Source organism: Bos indicus x Bos taurus, chromosome 7 (assembly GCF_003369695.1).
Source record: "Bos indicus x Bos taurus breed Angus x Brahman F1 hybrid chromosome 7, Bos_hybrid_MaternalHap_v2.0, whole genome shotgun sequence".
In the NCBI taxonomy this organism is placed as follows: Eukaryota; Metazoa; Chordata; class Mammalia; order Artiodactyla; family Bovidae; genus Bos; species Bos indicus x Bos taurus.
In genome coordinates this window covers 29878463-29903048 of record NC_040082.1, presented here as the reverse complement: position 1 = coordinate 29903048, position 24586 = coordinate 29878463, and the positions used below count along the sequence as shown (strand labels likewise).

Genomic DNA, 24586 nt, shown 5'->3' with positions numbered 1-24586 from the left:
TAAGGGCTCAGAGACTAGTGATAATGCTGCGAAGTTTTAATCTCATATTGTGCCAGTTTGATGGCTCATTTCATGGCATCTTCAGAAAACAAGATAGTATAAGTGAAGTTTTAAATATAGGAGCAGAATATAGAGGTTGCTAAGGTTTGTTTGGGTACTGTTAAAACAGTAAAAACAACTCAATTATTTTACCAGCAAAATGGCTTTATCTGGGGGCAGCAGAGATTACAGGACATGCAGCTATAGCAAATAGCATGCAAGTTTGGCAAAGCTAAGGAGAGAAAACTTTTTATAAAGGAGAAGGGGAAGTTAGGAGGGTTTGTTACAAACAGAAAGTTGATTAGAGGAAATTGGGAGTTCAGAATATAGAGGGTTTTCTTTGTCTGAGTTGTGATAGTCTCTCATTGGTTGAACTGTTGTTAGGCTAGGAGAAAATCTTCCTCCTTCTGGTAGTAGTAAGGTAGTATCACTTCTGTAGGAGATACAAGGTAAGTCTCTTCCTTTTGGGATCTGTATTGACACTGGGTGTGCAGGAGAGCTCCCCCTGCTGGCCTCCCAATTCCATTTTCCTTTTAATTTTCATCATACACTGTACTTACCTGCAGTGCACGAGACCTGAGTTTGATCCCTGGGTTGGGAAGATCCCCTGGAGAAGGGAACGGCTACCCACTCCAGTGTTCTGGCCTGGAGAATCCCATGGACTATACAGTCGCAAAGAGTCGGACACGACTGAGTGACTTTCACACACACACTGTACTCAGGGGCTTCCTTGGTGGCTCAGATGGTATAGAATCCACTTGTCAGTGCAGGAGACACACAAGATGTGGGTTTGATCGCTGGGTCCAGAAGAGCCTCTGGGGAAGGGAATGGCAACCCACTCCCATATTCTTGCCTGGAGAATTCCATGGACAGAGGAGTACAGCAGGCTGCAGTCCATGGGGTTACAAGGAGTCAGACACGACTGAGCACGCGCGCACACACACACACACACACACTGTACTCAGTTTTTGACCAGTCAGGTTTTTCAGTGGTTACAGTCTTCCTCAAGGCCTAATGAAGGAACTGGGGCCTGTATCTGTGTCTCCTCTGAGGCATAAGGGTTTTATAGCTCTTGGGGGCTTTTTATTTGAGAGGGCTTCCATTTAGTTTTTTCCCTTGAGGGCCTCATAAGGTGTAAAGATCTCTCTTAGATATCTGGGAGAAAGGCAATGAAAGATTGTGGCTTTCCTCTGTAAGCTTCATTCTTCCCACAGATAAACATGTTCATATTTCCTCCTGGTTTTCTTTTAGATGGCTCAAGATATGATGGCCCTGGGAGCAGTAGGAAAAAATTATAACTTTGTGTCATTTCTTATGTACCAGTTCTTCCCCTTATTTTATGGTTCAGGAATCATAATGTCTTGATATAAATGAATAAGGGTGGGATATCTTCTTTGCTGTCTCTTGAGCTGAGGTGCACCCATAAAAGACATTATAGCCTAAGGATGAAAGATAACTACATAGAAAAAGGAAAGAACAAATTTTAAGAGATGTGGAAGGGTGGCAGAGAGGTTATACAGAAAAACCAGTTCAATCCAGGATCATATCTGAACCAATATAAGCCTTTTTGAGTTGTGCATAACTCAGGGATGGAGCTTCATGAGGGAATCTTCTTGGCATAGTGAGAGTGGGGTAGGAGGCTGGGGAAGGATGGAAGGAAGAGAAATGGGAAAGTCAGCCATCAAGGAGTCTAACCACATGCATGCTAAGGCCTTGCTGTAGATCCAGCCAAACAGACCCTGAAGTTTGTGGAAATAACATGGAATTTTTGAAATATGAACTTTACTTAAAACATAAGTAATGTAAAGAAAAGAACAGAATATTCAGTAGTCAGAAGAGTCCCTGGCTCCTTCACCTCAGTTTTTAACACTTCAGTTTCAGATACTTTTTTTTTTTTTTACAAAAGTACAACTCTAAGACTTATACCCCACCCCCGCCCTGGGAAAGTGTTTTTGTATAGATAGGAGAAAAGTTCTTATGTAATATAAAAACTTACAGTATACCTTTGAAGAGTGATTCAAGTATACATCCTGGAAAGGGGAGAGTAATCGTAAATAAGATGAATATATACACTTGAAAAGAGATTTCAAATATATATTTTTCTAGCTATAAGGTTAACAGACAGGATAAAGTATATACCTAAAAAGAGGTTTGGATATGAATATGAGACAATTTAAACTTTTAGAAATAAGTGAAGCATAACTCTTGTCCTCAGAGTATTTTGCTTAATGGGAAAGGTAAGAGATGATAAATGCAGTCCCATTTCTTTATATTTAAAAGTAACTGCTGAATTTTATTGCTCTTAGGGGCAAAAAAATGTACTCTGGCATGTATTATTATAAATACCCAATATGTGAATAGTATTCCTTATTTTATGGATTGCTTGCTTCTTAATAACAACTAATTGGCAGCGTGTGATATGGGCTGTAGAAAGATGTGGTTTTGTTACTGGAACACAGAGGAAAGAGAATATGACTATTAACTGGGAGAATTAGCAGAGTTTCTTGGAAAAAGTAGTTTTGAGATCGGTCTTGATAAAGTCAGTACAATTTGACATGTGGAAATTGGGGTCCAGGGCATTTCAGGGAGAATTGCATGAGCAAGCTATGGAGGCAGGAAGGTAAGTGTCCTGGGGCTTGGTTTTCGGGTTCCCCTGGTGAATTCCTGGTTTCAGTATCTTTAGGAGTTCCCTATGGAGCTCTTCAGTTTCCCTAGTCAAGAGTCTTCTGTGCTCCTTTATCACATTATAGTTAGATTCTTGCCTTAAATGAGAAGCTCCTTCTGTAAAAATCCTATGCTGATTATGAATTGACATAATGACACAAAATACTATTGTTATATTTTCATCTGATCTGCTAAGAGCCCAAGAAACATCTGAGGACCAGGACTGTTTTAAAGTCTCTGGAAAAACTGAAAGAATTCTGCTGCGATTCTGCCCTTCCTCAAAATAGAGTCCAGACAGAACCTCTTCAGAAGTTTGCAGTTCTGCCAAAATGTACTGATTTTGAGGATATTGATCTTCTACGTGCAAAGAATGCTGTTTCTTCTGAAGATTCCAAATCCCAAACTAGCCAAAAGGTATGTGACTCTTATATGGATGGATATCCAGTTACTTAAAATGGTGGGTTCTCAAGTGCCATTAAGTTCTGTGGGTTTACCCGGGGCAGGGGTTCCCAAACCTGGCTGATCATCTAAATCAGCTGAGGGAGCTTCTGCTTCTTAGATTTTTTTTTAATTCCTGGAGATTCTGATTTACTATTAAGGCAGGATAGATTGGTTTTATTAAAACAACACAAAATAAAACCTCCCAGCTGATTCTGATATACAGCCTAGGTTAGGAGTCACTAATTTGGGGGGAATTCTTTATTAATAATTAATAGAAGTACTTTTCTTATAGTCCTCCTTATAGTTTCCATGATTAGTCTAGAAAATCATGGTAAATAATTTATAGAAATAGATGTTTTGAGGTTTTTAGTTGAAAGCTTGGCTGATACAGTAAATAGAAAAGTTAACTAAATACATGGGTTCCTTACTTCTTCTACTGTTTTGTGACTATCAGTGTTTTTCACCATTGCAAAATCAGGGAATTTAACTCTTGATCCATCATTGAAATCTATAATTCAGAATTAGTGGTGAAGCCCAGCTTTAAATGAGATCACCTTACTGTAATAATTTTGTATGGTGACAATTGGTTACTGGAGTTCTGATCATTTCATAATGTATTTGATTGTCAGATCACCATGTTGCACACCTGGAACTAACATGATGTTGTGTGTCAACTATATGTCAGTTAAAACAAAAGAATCACCTGGAGAACAGAACTTCCCCCCCCCAAAAAATCAATAATCAGAACCCTTTATCAGAATCATGTTTATTTGGTGTTCATGAAAAACTGGACTTGGTCATTTAAAAGCTCTCATTTTAATGTGTAGCCATGGTTGAGAGCTACTGAATTAAAGAAATAGTTCTTTACTTTTTTTTTTTGAGTCATTTAAATCTAATGAAACTGTGAATTCTTTACTCAGAAGAATACTCAGACCAACACAATTTTGTATTTGATTTTAGAAGTTTACACCCCTTTCTGCAAATTCCAGATTCATGAACTGGCCAAAAAAAAAAAAAAGAAATTGTTTTATTTTAGGCTTTCACAATTTGTTTAAGACATTAAGTAATAGTTTAGTTTGGCTCAATTTTTTAAAGTCATTTACTTTCAAAGAATTCCAAACGTGCAAGAAAATTTGCCTAAATGTACAATATACTCCTGTAAACCTTTCACCTGGATTCACCAATTATTAGCTTTGTGCCAAATTTACATTCTCTCTTTCTCTCTCGAACTATTATTATGGTTAATACTTTTTAAACTATAAAAATCTTTCGGTTGCCAGGACAAGACATTCAGCCATTTGGGACCATCACAAAAGAGTTATGAAAACCTACAGAAAACTTCTGATTCTAAACCATCTAACAAACGGACTAAAAGCATCTACACACCCTTAGAATTACAATACTTAGAAATGAAGCAGCAGCAGAAAGATGCGATTTTGTGTGTGGAATGTGGATATAAGTATAGATTCTTTGGGGAAGATGCAGAGGTAAGTTATTTTCATAGGCATTATTTCATGATTTTCTTGTCCAGCCTTTAATATTTTCCAGTGTTTTTTTTTTTTTTTTTTTCGCTTTCTGACCTTATGAAAAAGCTAATATAATCAGTTGCCTTTTAAAAATGCTTTCATTTAAGTAAAATGAAAGTTGCTCAATCGTGTCCGACTTTTTGCGACCCTATGGACTATAGAGTCAATGGAATTCTCCAGGCCAGAATACTGGAGTGGGTAGCTGTGCCCTTCTCCAGGGGATCTTCCCAACCCAGGGATCGGATCCAGGTCTCCTGCATTGCAGGCAGATTCTTTACCAATTGAGCCTCCAGGGAAGCCCAAGAATACTGGAGTGGGTAGCCTATCCCTTCTCCAGCGGATCTTCCCAACCCAGAAATTGAAAAGGGGTCTCCTGAATTGCAGATGGATTCTTTACCCCTGAGCCACCAGGGAAGCCCTATTTAAAGCTTTCATTTGAAGTAAATACTATATATAAACAGAAGCAAGCTTGGTGGATGCTAAATTTGTGGAGAAGGAAGTGAGTGGTTCTGATGGGAATGTTCATACTTATTCTCCGTGGTGCTTACCTAGTGTCTTTCATCCATCAAAAGTTGATTGTGGATGAACCAAATAGTGAATGAATCATAGTCATGTGAGTATTCCTAATGAAGACTCACACCAAAAAAAAAACTGAGACGTATGAAATTCTCCTTACCTTTACTTTATGAATTTTCTTAGTCAGGAACATAGTTAAATCTCAAAGGATGAGCACATTAACTCTGCTAGCCTACCAACAGGTGTGTGAAGTCTTACAGGTCTCTGAATATGAGTCATTTTGCTGTCTTAGTCTAAGTTGTGTTGCTCTTCGTTGAGATGCAAAAGCTTCTTCTTGCAGTGGAGCATGGGCTCTTGGCAAGCAGGCTTCAGTGGCTGCAGCACGCGGACTCAGTAGTTGTGACCTCTGGGCCCTAGAGCGCAGGCTCAGTAGTTGTGGTGCACGGGCATAGCTGCCCCATGGCATGTGGAATCTTCCCAGACCAGGGATCAACCCAGGTCCCCTGCGTTGGCAGGAGGACCTCACCCACTGGACCACCAGCAAAGTCTGCCATGATGCTTCTTAGAAAAAAGTAGGGAATCAGGTGGTGCTACATGTTTCCACATTCCTAACACTCGTGTGTCATTGATTAGCTAACCAGACCATGGGGTTTTCTTTTCACTTTCTCAAAGATGCCCTCTGTCCAGGGAGGTTTATCATTTGTGTGTACTGTGTCAGTTCAGTTCAGTTCAGTCGCTCAGTCGTGTCCGACTCTGCGACCCCATGAATCACAGCACGCCAGGCCTCCCTGTCCATCGCCAACTCCCGGAGTTCACCCAGACTCACATCCATCGAGTCAGTGATGCCATCCAGCCATCTCATCCTCTGTTGTCCCCTTCTCCTCCTGCTCCCAATCCCTCCCAGCATCAGAGTCTTTTCCAATAAGTCAACTCTTGGCATGAGGTGGCCAAAGTACTGGAGTTTCAGCTTTAGCATCATTCCTTCCAAAGAAATCCCAGGGCTGATCTCCTTCAGAATGGACTGGTTGGATCTCCTTGCAGTCCAAGGGACTCTCAAGAGTCTTCTCCAACACCACAGTTCAAAACCATCAATTCTTCAGCGTTCAGCCTTCTTCACAGTCCAACTCTCACATCCATACATGACCACAGGAAAAACCATAGCCTTGACTAGACGGACCTTTGTTGGCAAAGTAATGTCTCTGCTTTTCAATATGCTATCTAGGTTGGTCATAACTTTCCTTCCAAGGAGTAAGCGTCTTTTAATTTCATGGTTGAAGTCACCATCTGCAGTGATTTTGGAGCCCCAAAAAATAAAGTCTGACACTGTTTCCACTGTTTCCCCATCTATTTGCCATGAAGTGATGGGACCGGATGCCATGATCTTCATTTTCTGAATGTTGAGCTTTAAGCCAACTTTTTCACTCTCCTCTTTCACTTTCATCAAGAGGCTTTTTAGTTCCTCTTCACTTTCTGCCATAAGGGTGGTGTCATCTGCATATCTGAGGTTATTGATATTTCTCCCGGCAATCTTGATTCCAGCTTGTGCTTCTTTCATATCTCCTAATTTTCAATTATTTGCATGTGCTAAGTAATAGATTCTTATTCCATTACACTCTCATGCTCTCTGTTTTGCACAGGGAAAAGTTTAGCACTTTAAGGTTTTGACTGAGGAGCCTGGTAAGCTGTAGTCCATGGGGTCGCAAAGAATCAGACACGACTAAGCCACTTCGCTAATCCCTGATAATCACTGCTGCTGCTGCTGCTAAGTCACTTCAGTCTGTCCAACTCTGTGCGACCCCATAGACAGCAGCCCACCAGGCTCCCCTGTCCCTGGGATTCTCCAGGCAAGAACACTGGAGTGGGTTGCTATTTCCTTCTCCAATGCATGAAAGTGAAAAGTGAAAGTGAAGTCTCTCAGTCGTGTCCGACCCTCAGCTACCCCATGGACTGCAGCCTTCCAGGCTCCTCCGTCCATGGGATTTTCCAGGCAGGAGTACTGGAGTGGGATGCCATTGCGTTCTCCGTGATAATCGCTAATAAGGACATAAAAGAAAACGTATCATATTTTTCTAAGTTTTTCATAGATATAGATGTTGGCCTTTAGTTTAGGCCATGGACACTGTTAAAAAAAAAAGGTGAAACCATAGGCTTCTGCGCAGGGAATGTCTTTTAAACATTGTATTGACGTACCACATAGATAGCTGCTGCTGCTGTGCTGCTAAGTCGCTTCAGTCCTGTGCACAAATCCTAAATATATACCTTGATGGATTTTTAACAAAGTGTACAAACACCACACAGGGAATCTTTAAATAGAAACTTACTGATATATTTTTTTATTTTTTTAGATTGCAGCGCGCGAGCTCAATATCTATTGCCATTTAGATCACAACTTTATGACAGCAAGCATACCTACTCACCGACTGTTTGTTCATGTACGCCGCCTTGTGGCCAAAGGATATAAGGTCAGCTCTGGCTTCAATTTGTGCGAAAAGGGGGTTGAAGTCTCTTCTGGAGAGGGAGGCGTTTCTAATGTGGGAGGCTGAAATTGGTTTTGGAATTGGGCATTTTTGAGAAATTAAAGTTTGTCATAATTACTAGCACTTAATTTTCATGAGTTTTTAACATATTAGATATTTAGGGTAAAAAATTTTTTCAACTGTGTGTTGGAGTGTTTCTTAGTGATTTATCCACACTTGTAAGGTCCTTATGTTAACTTATTACTTAAACTTAAGTCCTACATCTGGACATTGTGGACTAGTTTGTTATTTTAAATGTTTCAGAATTAGACTTCTAAACTCTAGAAATAATGTCGTCTTAACAAATTTTCCATCGTATTTAACATGCAGTGTTTATTACTTTTGTTGAAGGTGGGAGTTGTGAAGCAAACTGAAACAGCTGCTTTAAAGGCCATTGGGGACAACAAAAGCTCACTCTTTTCCCGGAAACTGACTGCTCTTTATACAAAATCTACACTTATTGGAGAAGATATCCTTTTTGAGTAGGAATTTTTTTCTTAAATGTTACAAGGCCTTTGTTTTAAATAACATTTTTTAAAACTGTTCTTCGATTGGGTACTTTTTAAAAAATAAACTTTGTATTTTGTATGGGGATAAAGCTGATTAACAGTGTTGTGGTAGTTTCAGGTGAACAGCCAAGGACTTAGCCACATACATACACGTGTTCATTCTCCCCCAAACCTGGCTGCTACAGAACACTGAGCTGAGTTCCAGGGGTACTATACAGTAGGTCCTTGTTGGTTATCCATTTTAGATAGAGCAGTCTGTACATGTCCATTGCAAACTGGGTACGTTTTTGATGAGATGAGGCAGTATGGTTACTTGGACCTTTGATTAGTATGATAACTGAAGAGAGAAGGGTTGGTTTTTGGCTAGAAAGAGGCATTTTTCAAATGCCACAGTTAAAGAAGAGGTCATCATATTTTAAGAGAAAAAAAGAGAGCCTGGTAAATGATGACAGCAAGTCAGCAACTGATGTGAAATTACATCTTCCCCAGGCCTGTGTCCTTAGTGGCTAGTTGCTTGGGCTTACAAACTCCTGTACATCTTCCTCAGTGAGACCTACAAAATAACTTACTAACTTCACAATGTGAAAACTACAAAGTTAACGCACAGTTAACTGCTTATAAAAGATTATAGTAGGTCATTTTCATTAATTGTCAGTGTCACAAGAATTTTACTACTTTTGAAAATGGATTGTAAGTTTCTCACTTTGTAAGAATCTTCAGTATATACAGTGACTGTCCCCAGTTTTTGGTCATTTATCAGTTCAATGAGTTACTTGAAGCCACATGATTTTAACAGCAGAGTCATAAAATTTTGTCAACTTAAAAAACTGAATAATTACATATAAAATATGATAAGGAAGCGCTTTGTTTACTGTGGGATGGGATCAGGTCTCTCAGAATGTAGGGATAAAGTCTTAAATGACACTCTGTGACAGTAGTATTTCTGTTATTTTTATTACAGATATGCTTATTTAGATCTGCTTATTTAGAGTCCTACGTAGCTTCTACCCACATTCTGAAAGCTGTTTTGTTCTGTTAATATCATGAATAGGGAACAGTTATCACTCAGAATGGACCCCAAACTGTTAACAACTCTGTATCGTTCTAAGCTGATCAGGCTGTAAGAACTTGGTAATTCTGTTGTTTCTTTTGCCCAAACTTGAGTCTCTTTCTTAAAGCCTGCTTCTAAAACAGCACCCCTTCCCGCTTCTCTTTTACTCTCTTATCAGCTGATGCCCAAAGTGGATGTTCCCAGACTGACTATGTCCAAAAACAGCTTTCATTCCTGAGAATTCATTTAATGGACTCATTACACACACACACACACACAAGTATGTTTCTGTTTTCTTTTTTGGTTTTCTCACGTTTTTAAAAAAATTCTCTTGTTATGTCTTAGAGCTGTTAGGCACTTTAGTAGGGGAAGTAATTTACACTATTTTAGTGTATTCATGCTTTGATTTGTGGAATTAAACTTTATGGGATTGTTAAGGATTCAAGGATTATGTTTGGGCTTCCATAGGATCTGAGGTATATTCCAGGCCTTTTGGAAGTGAGAGGATAATAGTTGTCTGTTCTCATGAATCTTATATCTTAGGGAAGATACAGCATTGTAACTATAATCAGAGTAAATCAGAAGAATGAATGCTGTATGGAAGATTTTGTATAGAGCAAAAATATCCAGGAAAATAAACTACTGTTTTAAGGAGGAAAAGCTCATGGGAATGTAGCATTTGTTTTTCCTTAATAATTATTACATGTGAATCCTCTAGTCAAGCTGGATGATGCTGTAAATGTCGATGAGGTAATGACTGATACTTCTACCAGCTATCTTCTGTGCATTTGTGAAAACAAAGAAAACGTTAAAGACAAAAAAAGGGGGAGCGTTTCCATTGGAATTGTGGTAAGTACTTTGTAGGTGAAGAGCGAATGATACGTTCATGGTATCTTTAAATATGAGTAATAATGTATGGTTTATAATGAGGCTATCTGATGAGTTGTGTCTTCAAGTACTTGTACTAGAAAAACATTTCCCTCCTAATTTTATATGTTGAAATGTAAATTTTCTTGCATGACTGTTTGGCACTCTGTGCTTTGGAGGGATCCAGGTCGTCTTCTGTCCATGTGCTCTAGTAGTTTAGGGCTGAAGATAGACACTGTGATAGGCATGTATGCAAACAGTGTTCAGATAGCAGAATAAAACATTTACGTCAACACATACGTGGATAACAAAGGGTTTTACAAATTTCCTCTAGATTTGGAGTTAAAGGCAAACAATTATGAGTTTGTCATGTCTAGTTTTAGAGAAAAGGGTAGTTAAGGGTTATAACTGGCCAATTCAAAACTCCATTTTTAATAAACATGAGGAATATTTATAACCAGTCTTCCAGGTGAGTATAGTTTGTGAATCATAGTTTTATTGATCTTGCCTTCTGGCAGTTTATGAGCAGATTTGCCCATTTAGAGACCTATTTGGACTCTGCTTAAAATCTTAGACTTAAGGGCCTCTTGGAACTATTGTTAGACTCCACTGTTCTGTTAAGCAGAAGCAGGACTCCTTGCCTAAGTAATAACCCATTCTCTTTATATTTTTGAACTTTTGCAACCAGCTACAACATCAGTAAAAATTCTTAGAGCCCAAATGTCTCCAAAATACCTTTTGATACCTCATTTTGGCTGCATAACTTGGTACTAACTTTCATGTTTGCTTAACAATAAGCCATTCTCTCTGGGAATTAGCGTTACTATTGGGGACTCTCAATAATTTTTTTTTTTTAATCCTTGAGAAGCACTTTTTATCTAGCTGCAGGCAATTGAACCCATCTACAAATAGTAAAGTTATTTGCTTTTAAGTTTTAACAGATGTAATGTGCTATTTTATACTTACCTGGAACTTAGTCTAAGGAGCAGAGCTGATTGTGTATACAACTCCTATTTTGTGCTTTAGAAATACTGTTTGGCATCTTGCCAAAGTGAACACAGTGTGTGAACTGGCATGTGAAAGAAAGGAGAATTGATAGTTTCCATCTCAGTCATTTTCTTGGGACTTTTTTTTTTTAACTTTGTATTCTGCATCGGGGTATAGCTATGTTGTGATCATTTCCAGTGGACAGTAGAGAGCCTCAGCCATGTCCATTGTCTCTCAAACTCCCCTCCCACCTAGGCTGCCAGAAACACTGAGCAGAATTCCATGTGCATGTCCAGCTCTTCACTGGATGAGGCCCTCAAATTCAGTGTGGCTGAAATGGAGCTCATCTTCCTGAACGCTGCTCCTGCTGGGTGTTTCCCTGTTGTGATGAGTGTCACATGTTCCCCAGTCTACCTAGGAGTCATCCTTTGGATACTGGTAGTTAGTCTGAAATCAAAGGCTTTACTGTTGTAGCGCCAATACAATCAGACGCTCTATCTATAGGCTGCCTGTGGGCTTATCAGTGTCTCATATCACATGGAGTAGCAGACGTTGCAGGTTTTATAATATAGACCATTTCTCTGCTTAAAAAAGCAAAGAGGAATTTGGCCAATACCTTTATTACTTGAACTTCTGGAAGTAGCTTTTGTACAAGTTTGGTTGTAGATTGGGAGATAAACCCAACTGTAGATTGGGTTGTAGATTGGGAGTAGTATGTATGCTCATGTACTTACAGTTCAGTTATCTGGCCACTAGAGAAGCCCTATGGGCTAGAATTAAGGAACTTCCTTGAGCCAAGAATGAGTGATTAAAAAAAAAAAGAAAAATGCATAAATCAAAAATTACCAATGTAATGTGAGACAGCCCCCCAGCTTAAAAAATATAACGCCATTCACAGAAGGGCCCCTTGCCTCCAGAGGTAACCATAATCCAGATTTTAAGATAATAATTCCCTCGCTTTTTGATCGAATTTTGCCACCTTAAGCAGTATATTAATATAAATATGTTGTGTTTACTCCTTTGGGGTCGTGCTTGTTTACCATTTTGTACAAGAGATTTATTTGCATGTGTTACCTTAGTAGTTCTTTTGTTGCCACGCTGTATTTCATTTTACAGTTTATTCATTCTTCCACTAAGGGACAAGTGGATTCCTCCCAGTTTCTGCTTATACAAAGTATACACTATAGACATTTTTGTATTAATGCGTGGCTTCTGATACGCATGTGCCTGAGTTTCTTAACTCAGGGGAGGAATTGCTGAGTTACAGGATACTTTTACAGGATGCTTTCAACTTTCCTAGAAAATGCCAGGCTGTTTTTCGAAGACGTTGTGTCAGTTGACTTTCCACCAGCCGTGTTTGAGTGTAGCGAGGTTATTTTTCCTCCTGTTCGCTCATGCAGTCTGTAACTGACCCCGTGCCTTTCTTAATTATCAGTAATGAATAGGTGTGTGACTTTTGGAGTCAGACCATGTGAATCTTGCCTCCACCACTATATCGCCTCTCGACCTATGAGTAAATGACTTAATTTTTTTCTTCTTTTCCAAACTGTAATCTTTTCCAGGTTTTCTTTGCTGTTATTGGCTTGGGGTGATGCAAGTGGCTTTCAGTTCTCATAGTTATTTCCCTGGATAGACAGTACACATGGGGTTTAGTCAGAGTTTGTTATATTCGATTTTGTCTTTTGCAAAAAATGCATTTTTTATTTATTCACTTTATATAACAAAATAGTAACTTACTTCTCCTCTGGTGGCCAGGGTACTAGGAGCATATCACTGATTACTTTTAGCAATAACAGCTACTATATGTACAGCGCTTTACAGCTTACAAAGTGTTCATTTGTTTTCTGATTTGACCCTCACAATAGCTTTGTGAGGGAAGTAACCTGGTTGATTCCCACTTACAGAGGAGGGCCCTGAGGCCCAGGAGGGTTTGGTGACTTGTCATTGTCGCTTCATCCTGTGTTTTATATCCAGGATTTGGCTGGACTCAGGATGTCTATAGTCCCATCTAGCGTAGTTTAAATATTGGTGAATCTGACTTCTTATGTAAGAGTCTTGGAAAGCAGACAGGTTTTCAAACACTTTAGAAATTCAAGTACACACTCATGAGTATCGTCTTTACTATTTCCATGTGTATTAATACTGTGCCGTAGTTACAATGGGGAAAAATATATTTTCTGTGCCTGCTTTTTTTTGTCTTTAGGGAGTACAGCCCGCCACAGGTGAGGTTGTGTTCGACAGTTTCCAGGACTCCGCTTCCCGTTCAGAGCTCGAAACTCGGATCCTGTGCCTGCAGCCAGTGGAGCTGCTGCTTCCGTCAGACTTGTCGGAGCAAACAGAGACGCTCATCCACAGGGTCACGGCTATGAGGTGAGTTGGCACATCGCTGGAAAATAATGTGGATTCTGAAACCTAGATCTGATTCCCAAGTGAATACCTATCAAAGTCGTTAAAAATTGGTATTATGTATAAAAATATTTCATCGTAGTAGTGGAAATTTCAAAAAACAGAATTACCCATAATGTCACCTTAATGTAGGCCTTTAGAAGTTTCTCTTTTTAAAGGGGTTTGTGATATTTAACGGAGAAGGCAATGGCACCCCACTCCAGTACTTTTGCCTGGAAAATCCCGTGGACAGAGGAGCCTGGTGGGCTGCCGTCTCTGGGGTCGCACAGAGTCGGACACGACTGAAGCGACTTAGCAGCAGCAGCAGCAGTGATATTTAATGGTATTATTTGATAAGGAAGGGGTTATGGTATTGTTTAATGAGATTATCTGGTAGTTGGTCTTCAGTTTCTGGAGATAATCATTTCTTAGAAAGTTTATGTAATTTTGGAAATGCCATATTTTTGCTGCAAGTTTTATTTGTGGCCGAGTCCAGTAGTCAAATTTACTAGATCTGTGGTCACTCCTCTTATTGATGAGGCCGTGTGCTAGGCACCATGGCCTACGGAGGAAGATGTGCTTGCCATGTGTCTGCAGCGTCTATAATCCACCGGGGGAGGAAGATGGTACAGACCTAACTGGATTCACAAAGCGTGAATGTGACAGACATGAAGGTGCCTGGGTGGGACGATTCTGGGCTGTTCCCCAAGGAGTTTGGTGGGAAGAGACTGGAAAGTTGGGCTGAGGCTCCAGTGAAGAGGACATTATGTACTGAGGAATTTGGACTTTAGCCAGGTGAACCCACGAAGATTTATGTTTAATAGGTTGACAAATCAGTTGGAAAATCAAACTGAATGATTCGGTGAAGTTCTGCATGTTTCTTTGTTCTTTGAGTTGAATGTTCCTTTTTCCTTTGACTTAAAATTCTTTCAGAGTAGCTTTCATAATGTGTTTTTCTGATTATAACACTAATCCATATTCATTCAGGAAAAGTTGAGAGTTATAAAAAAAGTCCCATACACATAATAGTAAGCTATAACTCAGAGATAACTACTGTTAAACATTTTGGTATATTATTTCTGTGTATATTTATCCTTTTTCTTGTTGTTTATAAATTTAGATTCATATTGCAAAGTCAGTTTTATATTTTTTTAATTTTTAACTTAAAATTTCCTATATATTTTTTTCCTTGGTAGCATGGGAAGTGATCACTGAAATAATTTCTGCCAATTGGATAGATGAAAATTTTGCATGAATTTCCTGTATTTTGTTCTGAATCCTTTTCTCAGTGTTTAAACTTGAATAATCAAAAGTCAGACAAGTAGACTGATAAGGGATGCTGCATTTGGAGAGCTAAAAAAATTAATAAAATCTCAGAAGTTTTTTAAGATAGTCTTCTAAAACTGTGTTTCCCATATTTTATGTTTTTAATTTTAATTTTCCTTCGTAACTGAGTATATATTTGATTAATTTAGATGTAAGCCTAAAGTTGATCAGTTGAATCAACAGTTTCATTTTTCTGATTTTCATTTAAAGGCAGAATTCAATAAAACATCAAACATTCCACAAAGACATTACCAAAACGGAATTTTTTGGCTGGTAGGCAGCATTGCCTGAGGATGTTCATAAATGTTTACTCATCAGATAAGATTCAAAAGTGATTTGGCATACCAAAGATAGTATGGGTGTCATATGTAGGTTTTACCAAATTTGATAACTGCCTTTGTCTTGTTTTAATTTGTATTTCTCCAGTAGCATAGGGGGCATGTAATTTTCCCTGTGTTACTAACCATATGTAATTTTTATTTTACTCAAATAATGGACTAAACATAGTCAATGATTAATCCACATTTTTGTTCAGTCTAAAGCTGACCTATATCTACGGACAGAATGGAGTAATAGACGTTCAAAAGTCAAACAGTGAAACAGTGTGATTCTTGTGACATAGGGTTTGGGTTGAAAAACTTGACTTTCCCCTTAGTGACTTTGGGTGAATCACTCAATTGTGTTGTTCTTTGGTTTCCTTTTCTTTAAAATAGAAAAAGTAAGAGCATTTACCTCTTAGGATTGTTGTGAAGAGTAAATATAAAAAGTTAATATAAAGCGCTTGAACAGTGCCAGCATAGAAGGCTCTGTGTAGATGGAAGCTGTTCTTTTTGTTATTCCTGTCGGCCATTGTCTTTTGTGATACTGCTTCTCGTCTGCGCTCCATTGGAACTGCTATTGGAAGTGTGTTGGAACTTCATGCTCTACTGTCTGTGCATGGTCCTTTATGGCGTCATCTCCATTTGCAGCTGTTTCCATATTGGTTTTGCTCCTTGGGTATTTCCTTTTTTTTTTTTTGACTCTTGAAAAAACATTTTTGTTTATATTTTAATCACTATTTCTTTCTATTTTTAGTATACTGCCTAGACCAATTAAGTTCTTCATACTTACTGGAACAGTCCATTACTTTTATATGTAGAAATATCTCCTTATTCTGACAGTGCTTACATAGTTGTTTATATTTTGTTTTAATCAATTTATTATTAAATTTTTTTTTTTTACATTTGACTTCTAACTCATTTTTCCTTTATTTTCCTTTACTGTGTAGGTGTGGTTCTACTTTAATTTCTTTCTGAATGCTAGTGGGTCCACTTTAACATTCATAAAATTTAGCCTTCCTGGCCTTGTTTTTTAAAAAAAGTTAGCAATGGGGATAGAGAATGCTTTTAATTAGGGTAAGAAGAACATAGCTTGCCAAAAGTCTGTTTCATATTTACTATAGTAAATAATATAACATTGAACTGATGTCAAGGAGAAAAGTTTGTGGGTTTTTTTTTTTTTTGGTATCATCTTTGTTTTAAGTTCCCTGGTGGCTCAGACGGTAAAGCGTCTTGCTTACAATGTGGGAGACCTGGGTTCGATCCCTGGGTTGGGAAGATCCTCTGGAGAAGGAAATGGCAACCCACTCCAGTACTCTTGCCTGGAAAATCCCATGGATGGAGGAGCGTGGTGGGCTACAGTCCATGGGGTCGGTAAGAGTCGGACACGACTGAACGATTTCACTTTAAGCAGTGAGGAGTAGTTTCTTGTGTCTCAGATTCATTCTTTTTTTTTTCGCTTTAAACCAGAAAATAAAACTAGCAGTTTCTGCCCGTTAATGGTTGATATTTTATTAATACAGAATAAATAATAAAGCTTTGTGAGAAAAACCAGAATGGCTTGAAATTACAGAATATCCATTTTAAGTATGTATTGGGGGGTTTTTGTTTTATATTTTTATACTTTGACCACAAGAGGGCGCCAAAAGCATTTCATTTTTATTGTCTATTAACGATGTAAACGGAGAAGGCAATGGCACCCCACTCCAGTACTCTTCCCTGGAAAATCCCATGGACGGAGGAGCCTGGTAGGCTGCAGTCCATGGGGTCCGAAGAGTCGCACACGACTGAGCGACCTCACTTTCACTTTTCACTTTCATGCATTGGAGAAGGAAATGGCAACCCACTCCAGTGTTCTTGCCTGGAGAATCCCAGGGACAGAGGAGCCTGGTAGGAGGCCGTCTATGGGGTCGCACAGAGTCGGACATGACTGAAGTGACTTAGCAGCAGCAGCAGCAGCAGCAGCAACGATGTAAAGACACGGAAAGCTTCACTTTTTGTGTGTCTAGATAAAGACTTAATTACTTTGTATTGTATGATAATTTGGAATGAATTCTTGTCAAAGGTAGTACAAAAATAAAATTATTTCTAAATAATATTAAACTATTGACTTTTCTTCAGTGAGTTATCTTTTATATATAATTTATATAAAAATTTATAGATCATTTCTGTAAAATGTGTTTTTAAGATTTCAGTTTGGTTCTTAGGAAATCAGTCTTACTATCTTGTTATCTTTTCCATTTGTTGTAAGAATGTACACATTCTTACATTTTCTCTTTAGAAAGAAGCAAAGGAAAAACAATGATTTTTAAGCAGTGTGTTAACTGCAGTTAAGATCACTTTAGCTTAGGGATATTATATGGTTATAAAAGAAAACCATAAACAAATATTAATTAATATTTACTAGTTCTCAAAGAAACTGATTTTCAAGGCAAGTCAGATGAACAGAGCAGATGATGGTCAATTTTGAGTACGGTGAGGGAGAGCTTCCTGCGTCCTGGCACAGCCAAGGAAGGCCTTGTGGAGGAGGTTGGCTGGGTTGGGGACCTTTGCAGGATTGTGGGGCTTCGAATTGGTAGTGGGAAGGATGGTATGTTGTGTATGTGTGGAAATGACACGAACTCTGAGCCACACAGGCTGGAAATATTAGAAGAGGTGTGAAGACAGAGGGGAGACTTCTGATTGGAGGAGAACTTTCATGTTGAGAGTTGGTGAAAAAGAGAGTCAAGGACCATAAAGTCCAGCCAAGGGATGTGAACTCTAGAGGAAGACAGTTGGGTCTCTGGGCAAAGGAATGGCATGACAGAAAAGAGGCCTCCACGGGAGAGTTAGTGAAAAACAACAACAGTTCCCATAAAGGAAGAAAGTGTGCAGAGAAAAGGAGGAGACCGAGGAGTTGGGAGCCTGTCAGTAGCTGGAAGTGGGGGGAAGAATCGAAAGCTGCAGAAAGGGCGGGGATAAAGAGCCAGTCAGAGAACCAGGATGAGGCAGGGAGACACAGTTGTAGTCCATCTGCTGCAAAGGATGGGGTCTGTGCTGTGTGTTGATTTTTTACAATATTGACGCTGTTAAAATTTTCTGGAATTGCATGGCATTTAGAAAGATACATTTGGCAAAAAACTAACCCTAATCCGTTGATCCCATTTATCAGTCTGGTGAGAAAGGCAGTCTAGGTTCCCCCTTGGCCTTTGCTAGTATGGATGGGGTCAGATTGTATTTTTTTCTGTGGTGTTTGACTGGAGTAGGGTGGTTATTGTCTAAGAATTTTCTATCTTGTTTGGCTATCGAAAATTCTTTCCTGCGTGTTTGTCTGGGGAGAGCAGGCTTGTTAGAGCCTTTTTGTGTGCTCCTGTTGGAGACTGTCAGCTTTTTCACCTCCAAAGCTGGGCTGTATGTGGCAAAAGTAAGCCCAGCGGACTCCCCTCCACGTCACTCCTCAGGTCTCAGGTTCCCTGCTGGTCTGCTCTCTGTCCGTCTTCCAGAGTTGGCTTCTATTTGTTTTATGTGTAATGTGCAGGGAATTGTACTTAGCAGAAGAGAGGGGAAAGAGTGTGTCTGCACTTTCTTCCCAGAGCAGAAGTGCTTCTAGTCAGGATCTTATTCTAGAGATTCTTCTGAGTATGAATGAACGTTGCTTCCTGGATATTTTCTCTAATTTAAAATAGTTTTTATTACTCTTTGGTATCGCCTAAAGTTTATGCATGTTAGAATAATTTTAAAAGCGCAGCCAATGGGGAAAGTCCACCTTCCATTCCTGGGTGAATTAACAATCTGTGTCTGGAGATCTGCTGCTTGATGAAGGGTAACTGGCAACTGGGTCAGAGGTAAAAAACAAAATAACATATTGGTTGACATCCATTCCGTAACCTCAAAATAGTCAACCATAAGACTTCCAACTACCAGGACAAGACTCTGTTCCCATGGGCAGGGGAGCCTTGTGGGCTACCGTCCATGGGGTGACAAAGAGTTGGACAGGACTAAGTGGCAACAGCAACACTAATTTGATTTAATATACATAATACTGAGCTTGATGGCATTTCTACAAGCTTGTTTGGGAGCCCCGCACACGATAGGAGCTCAGAAAACTCTTGATGAGTTCTTAGGACTCTTTTCCTCAGCACCGTCGTGAGCGCTTTCTCTTACTTTGTACCTTCAGCTCTGATGAGCTCTTCTTGGCCAGGCTGAGCTGGGCTCTCCACCTCTTGGGAGTGGACATGGGCGCTGAACATGCTGTACTAGATTGCGTTCTGGATTGCCCCAGCCCTAACAGGAAGGCTGTTGGGGAGAAGAATGCGTGATCAGTGGATCTGCGTGTTGAACCGTGGCCATACCACAGGGTTAGTCCTTACCTGGTGGGGCCATTGAGACCAGGGGAGGGCTGAGTATCACCTGACACCTTTAAGATGGTTTGTGTCCCTGGGGAGGCCTGCACCTGCCACATCAAGGAGGTGCTTTTTGAACTGTGGTCACAAGTCATTGGTGGACTGTGAAAACAATTTTGTGGGTTACAGTTACCACTTAGAAAGAAAATGAAGTACAGTAGTGTAGAGTCAAAGATAGATGGGTGTGTTGTATGTGATAAGCTAAGAATTGTTTTATGAAACTTCTTTTTTTTTAATTTATTTATTTTAGTTGGAGGCTAATTACTTTACAATATTGTAGTGGTTTTTGCCATACATTGACGTGAATCAGCCATGGGTATACATGTGTTCCCCATCCTGTTCCCCATCCTGAACACCTCCCTCCCCATCCCATCCCTCAGGGTCCTCCCAGTGCACCAGCCCCGAGCACCCTGTCTCATGCATTGAATCTGGACTGGCAATCTGTTTCACATATGATAATATACATGTTTCAGTGCTATTCTCTCAAATCATCCCACCCTCGCCTTCTCCCACAGAGTCCAAAAGACTGTTCTATACATCTATGTCTCTTTTGCTGTCTTGCAATAGGGTTATCATTACCATCTTTCTAAATTCCATATATATGTGTTAGTATACTTTATTGGTGTTTTTCTTTCTGTCTTACTTCACTCTGTATAATAGGCTCCAGTATGAAACTTTTTCTATTTGCTTATATCCTAATCAATCCTTTAACCCAAGAAAAAGTTGCATCAAAGACAGATTGACTTCTGGTCATTCCAGTTAACAATAAATTAAATAATGTAGACAAAACGCATTAGCTAAATAATGCTTCCTTTTCCATTCAGCTTCACAAACGTTTATTGTGCATTTACCATGGATCGTCTTGAGATTAGAAGATCCATGACCTTTGTCCCTTGTGTGTGTGTGTTAGTAGCTCAGTCATGACCGACTCTTTGCGACCCATGGACTGTAGCTTGCCAGGCTCCTCTGTCCATGAAATTCTTCAGGCAAGAATACTGGTGTGGGTCGCCATTCCCTTCTCCAGGGGATCTTCCCAATCCAGAGATCGAGCCTGGGTCTCCCACGTTGTTTACCATTCTAAGCCACCAGGGAAGCCCTTGCCCGTTAAAGGCTACCAGTCTGTTTGAAAAGCCAGCATATATGCAAATCAGTGCAGTACAAAGCAGATTATACAGTGTGTGTGTGATAGGAAAGCAAACTAAATACTAAGAGAGTACATGAGAGGGCGAGGGTAATTCTTTGTGAACCAGCGCTCCTTGGAAGGACAGTTATGACCAACCTAGACAGCATATTAAAAAGCAGAGACATTACTTTGCCAACAAAGGTTCGTCTAGTCAAGGCTATGGTTTTTCCAGTGGTCATGTATGGATGTGAGAGTTGGACTGTGAAGAAAGCTGAGCACAGAAGAATTGATGCTTTTGAACTGGGGTGTTGGAGAAGACTCTTGAGAGTCCCTTGGACTGCAAGGAGATCGAACCAGACCATCCTAAAGGAAATCAGTCCTGGGTGTTCTTTGGAAGGACTGCTGCTGAAGCTGAAACTCCAATACTTTGGCCACCTGATGCAAAGAGCTGACTCATTGGAAAAGACCCTGATGCTGGGAAAGTTTGAGGGCAGGAGGAGAAGGGGATGACAGAGGATGAGATGGTTGGATGGCATCATTGACTCGATGAACATGGGTTTGGGTGGACTCCAGGAGTTGGTGATGGACAGGGAGGCCTGGCGTGCTGCAGTTTGTGGGGTCGCAAAGAGTCAGACACGACTGAGCGATTGAACTGAACTGCTTGGTAGAAATACAATTTAAGTCACATATGTAATTAAAAATTTTCCAGCAGCCACATTGAAAAGCTAAAAGAAATAGATGCAATTAATTTTTAATAATTCACTTTTTAAATTCAGTATATCCAAAATGTCATTTCAACATACAGCTCTGTTATATTCTGCTTTCTGTATTAAATCTTTACATTACTTTTTACAAAATTTTCAAAGTACAGTATGTATTATACACTTCCAGCACATCTTAGTTCCAACCAGCCACATTGCAAGTGCTCAGTGGCTACATATGAGTAGTAACTGCTATATTAGACAAATGCAGTTTTTTGCAGTGTAGGGGGAGCTTCATGCAAGAGAGTGCCTAGAAGGATAAACAACACTTAACTAGACAGGTGTTGGGGAAATATATTCCACAGTGAGAGAAAAGTTTAAACAAAGATGAAATATGAGTTCGTTAAAAATACTGGGTAAAGCTCTTAGTATATACCAAGTATATTTGGTGACCATTGCTTATATTAACTCATATAATCTTCACAACAGCCCTTTGTGGTAATTACTATTATTATATAGTAATCACTATATAATTTATAAATTACAAATTTGTATATGAGGAAACAGGTGCCGGTGGTCTAGTAGCTACCAAGTAGCATGGTATGCTTACATGTATCTATTTGTCTATCTCCAAAGATACGGTGTCCCAAATCCAGGATCTGGATCTGTGAGTATGTGAGGTTAAATGACAAAGGGAGGTTAAAATTGCTCCTCAGCTGACTTTAAGGTAGGGAGAGGACCCTAGATTCGGCAGGTGGGCCCAGTGAATCACCAGAGTCCTTTAAATGTGGACAAGGAGGCAGAAAAGTCAGAGTGATACGATGTGAGTGTTTGACCCACTCAGATTTCTTAGAGGATGGAGGAAGAGGCCAGGAGCCATGAAACGTAGACTGCCTCTAGCAACCGGAAAGGGCAAGGAACCAGATTCTCTCCTCGAGCCTTCAGAAAGGAGCTCAGCCCTGTTGATACCTTGATTTCAGCCCAGTGAGGTCAGTGTTGGAATTCTGACCTACAGAACTGAGGTAAGAAATGTATGTTGTTTTAAGCCGCTAAGTTTTTAGCAATTTGTTACATATTAATAGAAGAGTTATACGCTACCATTATGTGTGGGTACTGGGTAGTCATGCAAACTATTTTACTTCCTGTGGCTTGTAGCTTTAAAGAATTTTTTGTTAATTGGTAGATGGTTACAGAATGAAGTCAAACCATTGCCTCCCTTCCTTGAATGCCCAGTTTCTTTTGCTTCCTTTTTCAAACTAGCTGACAGTTGTTTAATACTCTTGACATCGATGTAACTTTTACAAGTGGGAATGTAAAAACTAGCTGGCTTCTGACTGAAATATTAGTAGTTTGGAAGCACTTGATAAAATGATTACTGTCCTTTTAAGGCTGAGCAATTCCTACTTGCTAAGTCAGGCAGTCATTGATGTATAAGTTACCTTGTAGGTAAGGATACTTGGCAGTCTTTTATGTAACTTTTAACTATCAACCCCCAGAGACCACAGAATTTACCTGTGGGTGATTAAATTGAGTAAGACAATTGATTGCTCACCCATACAGAATAAAATCCTATTTCTTCTACCTACTGGAAAACCGTGGGAACAGCCTGGTCTACAGGTTGATTGTCATATTCTGCCTCCTTTCCGCCTACTTATTGCTACCGAGACACAGAACTTAGCCTCTCAACGCGTTCTGTCATTTTCCCACAGCTGCTGAGGAAAGGGCGTCCTTAGGTTACTTCCAGGGCCCTGTGTACAGTAAATTATATGCCCCTGAAAGGAGAGACGCTTCCCTCAGGCTTCTTGTTTGCTTGTTTCCTTCACTCTGTCTTCCCCTCTGTACTGACAAAGGGGACATGTGTTTTTTTCAGTCCCGCCGTTGTCCCATACACTGCCTTTGTCAAAGTGCTGGTATTTCACAATGCTCTGCAGATACATAGATGAAAAGGATTTTTTTAAAAAAGAACAATTCCAGAGTTAATTACTGGCTAAAGTTGGAAATAGTCATGGGATTCATTCATCCCCGGGGGCCGTGATGATGTGAAGTGTTTGTGGATGTCTTCCCTCTAACTTTAAAAGTAGAAAACTTTGACTTTTCCTACTTGGTGCTGCCTTTGTTTCAGAAGCTTAGTGAGTGCCAGCCTCATCTTCCAGAATTCTCTTTGTGGCTTAGGGAATGTGTGTGATTCTCCGGCATTCCTTCTCAGAGGCTCTGGGCTGTGCTGATTGCTTCTGAGAGGGGACAGGTGCTTTTTGCCTGCTCGGCAATCCTTATCTTGTGTCTAAACCTTATTTTTTATACATAAGTAAGGAGATAGTGATGTTGTTTTATAGAGAGTTTTAGTTTTCACTTGCATACTCGTCTACTGATTCGACATTTTTAAGCAACAAGTTATGCAAAAAGGTTAAATTAATTGATTTTACCAGAGTTTGAGTTGCAGTGGGCTTCCCTGATAGCTCAGTTGGTAAAGAATCTGCCTGCAATGCAGGAGACCCTGGTTCAGTTCCTGGGTCAGGGAGATCCATTAGACAAGGGATAGGCTACCCACTCCAGTATTCTTGGGCTTTCCTTGTGGCTCAGCTGGTAAAGGATCTGCCTGCAACGTGGGAGACCTGGGTTCGATCCCTGGGTTGGGAAGATCCCCTGGAGAAGGGAAAGGCTACCCACTCCAGTATTCTGGCCTGGAGAATTCCATGTATAGTCCATGAATTGCAAAGACCCCATTTGAGTTGCAAACCCATTGCTTGTGTAAGGTAACATGAGGCCAGGAATATGGCACACTTTCTCCTGTCTGGTCCCTTGTCCCTCTCTCTGGTTGCTCTATGCTGATGGTCATGTTCTAAACATGTCATATACAGTGAGAGATGGCATAGGACCATGGTCTGAGTGTGGAGTCTGGAGCCAAACAGCCTGTGTGTGAATCTTAGCATCTTAGCTTCCCGTTTTTTGTTTTTTTTTTAAAGCTATGGATCTTGTTAACCTCTATTTGGCTCTGTTTCCTTATTCAAAACAGGTATATTATAATAGAACTTTTTCATAAAGTAGTAGTGGTGATGAAGTTAGTTAATACAAGTAATGGTTTAAAACAGTACATAGAACATAGGAAGTGTTCAGTAAGTGCTAGCTCTTTTTTTCATTCACTGCTTGTTTTCTTTTTCTTTTTTTTTTTTTTTTACCATTATTAAGTTATTATTATGTGGTACGCTGGGTTTTGTCCACATCTGTCTTCTAAAATA

General features: G+C 39.7%; 1 protein-coding gene across 3 annotated transcripts in view; it reads left to right on the top strand.

The window, feature by feature from the left end:
* The window catches only part of MSH3 (mutS homolog 3), a 182661-nt gene that overhangs the window by 6121 nt on the left and 151954 nt on the right, over positions 1–24586 (top strand). For all 3 annotated transcript variants that reach the window (XM_027545706.1, XM_027545705.1, XM_027545707.1), the window contains exons 3-8: positions 2900–3117; positions 4425–4631; positions 7532–7648; positions 8054–8171; positions 9966–10111; positions 13320–13486. In XM_027545706.1, coding sequence (XP_027401507.1) covers positions 2900–3117; positions 4425–4631; positions 7532–7648; positions 8054–8171; positions 9966–10111; positions 13320–13486 — 973 coding nt within the window. The remainder of the gene's footprint in view (positions 1–2899; positions 3118–4424; positions 4632–7531; positions 7649–8053; positions 8172–9965; positions 10112–13319; positions 13487–24586) is intronic.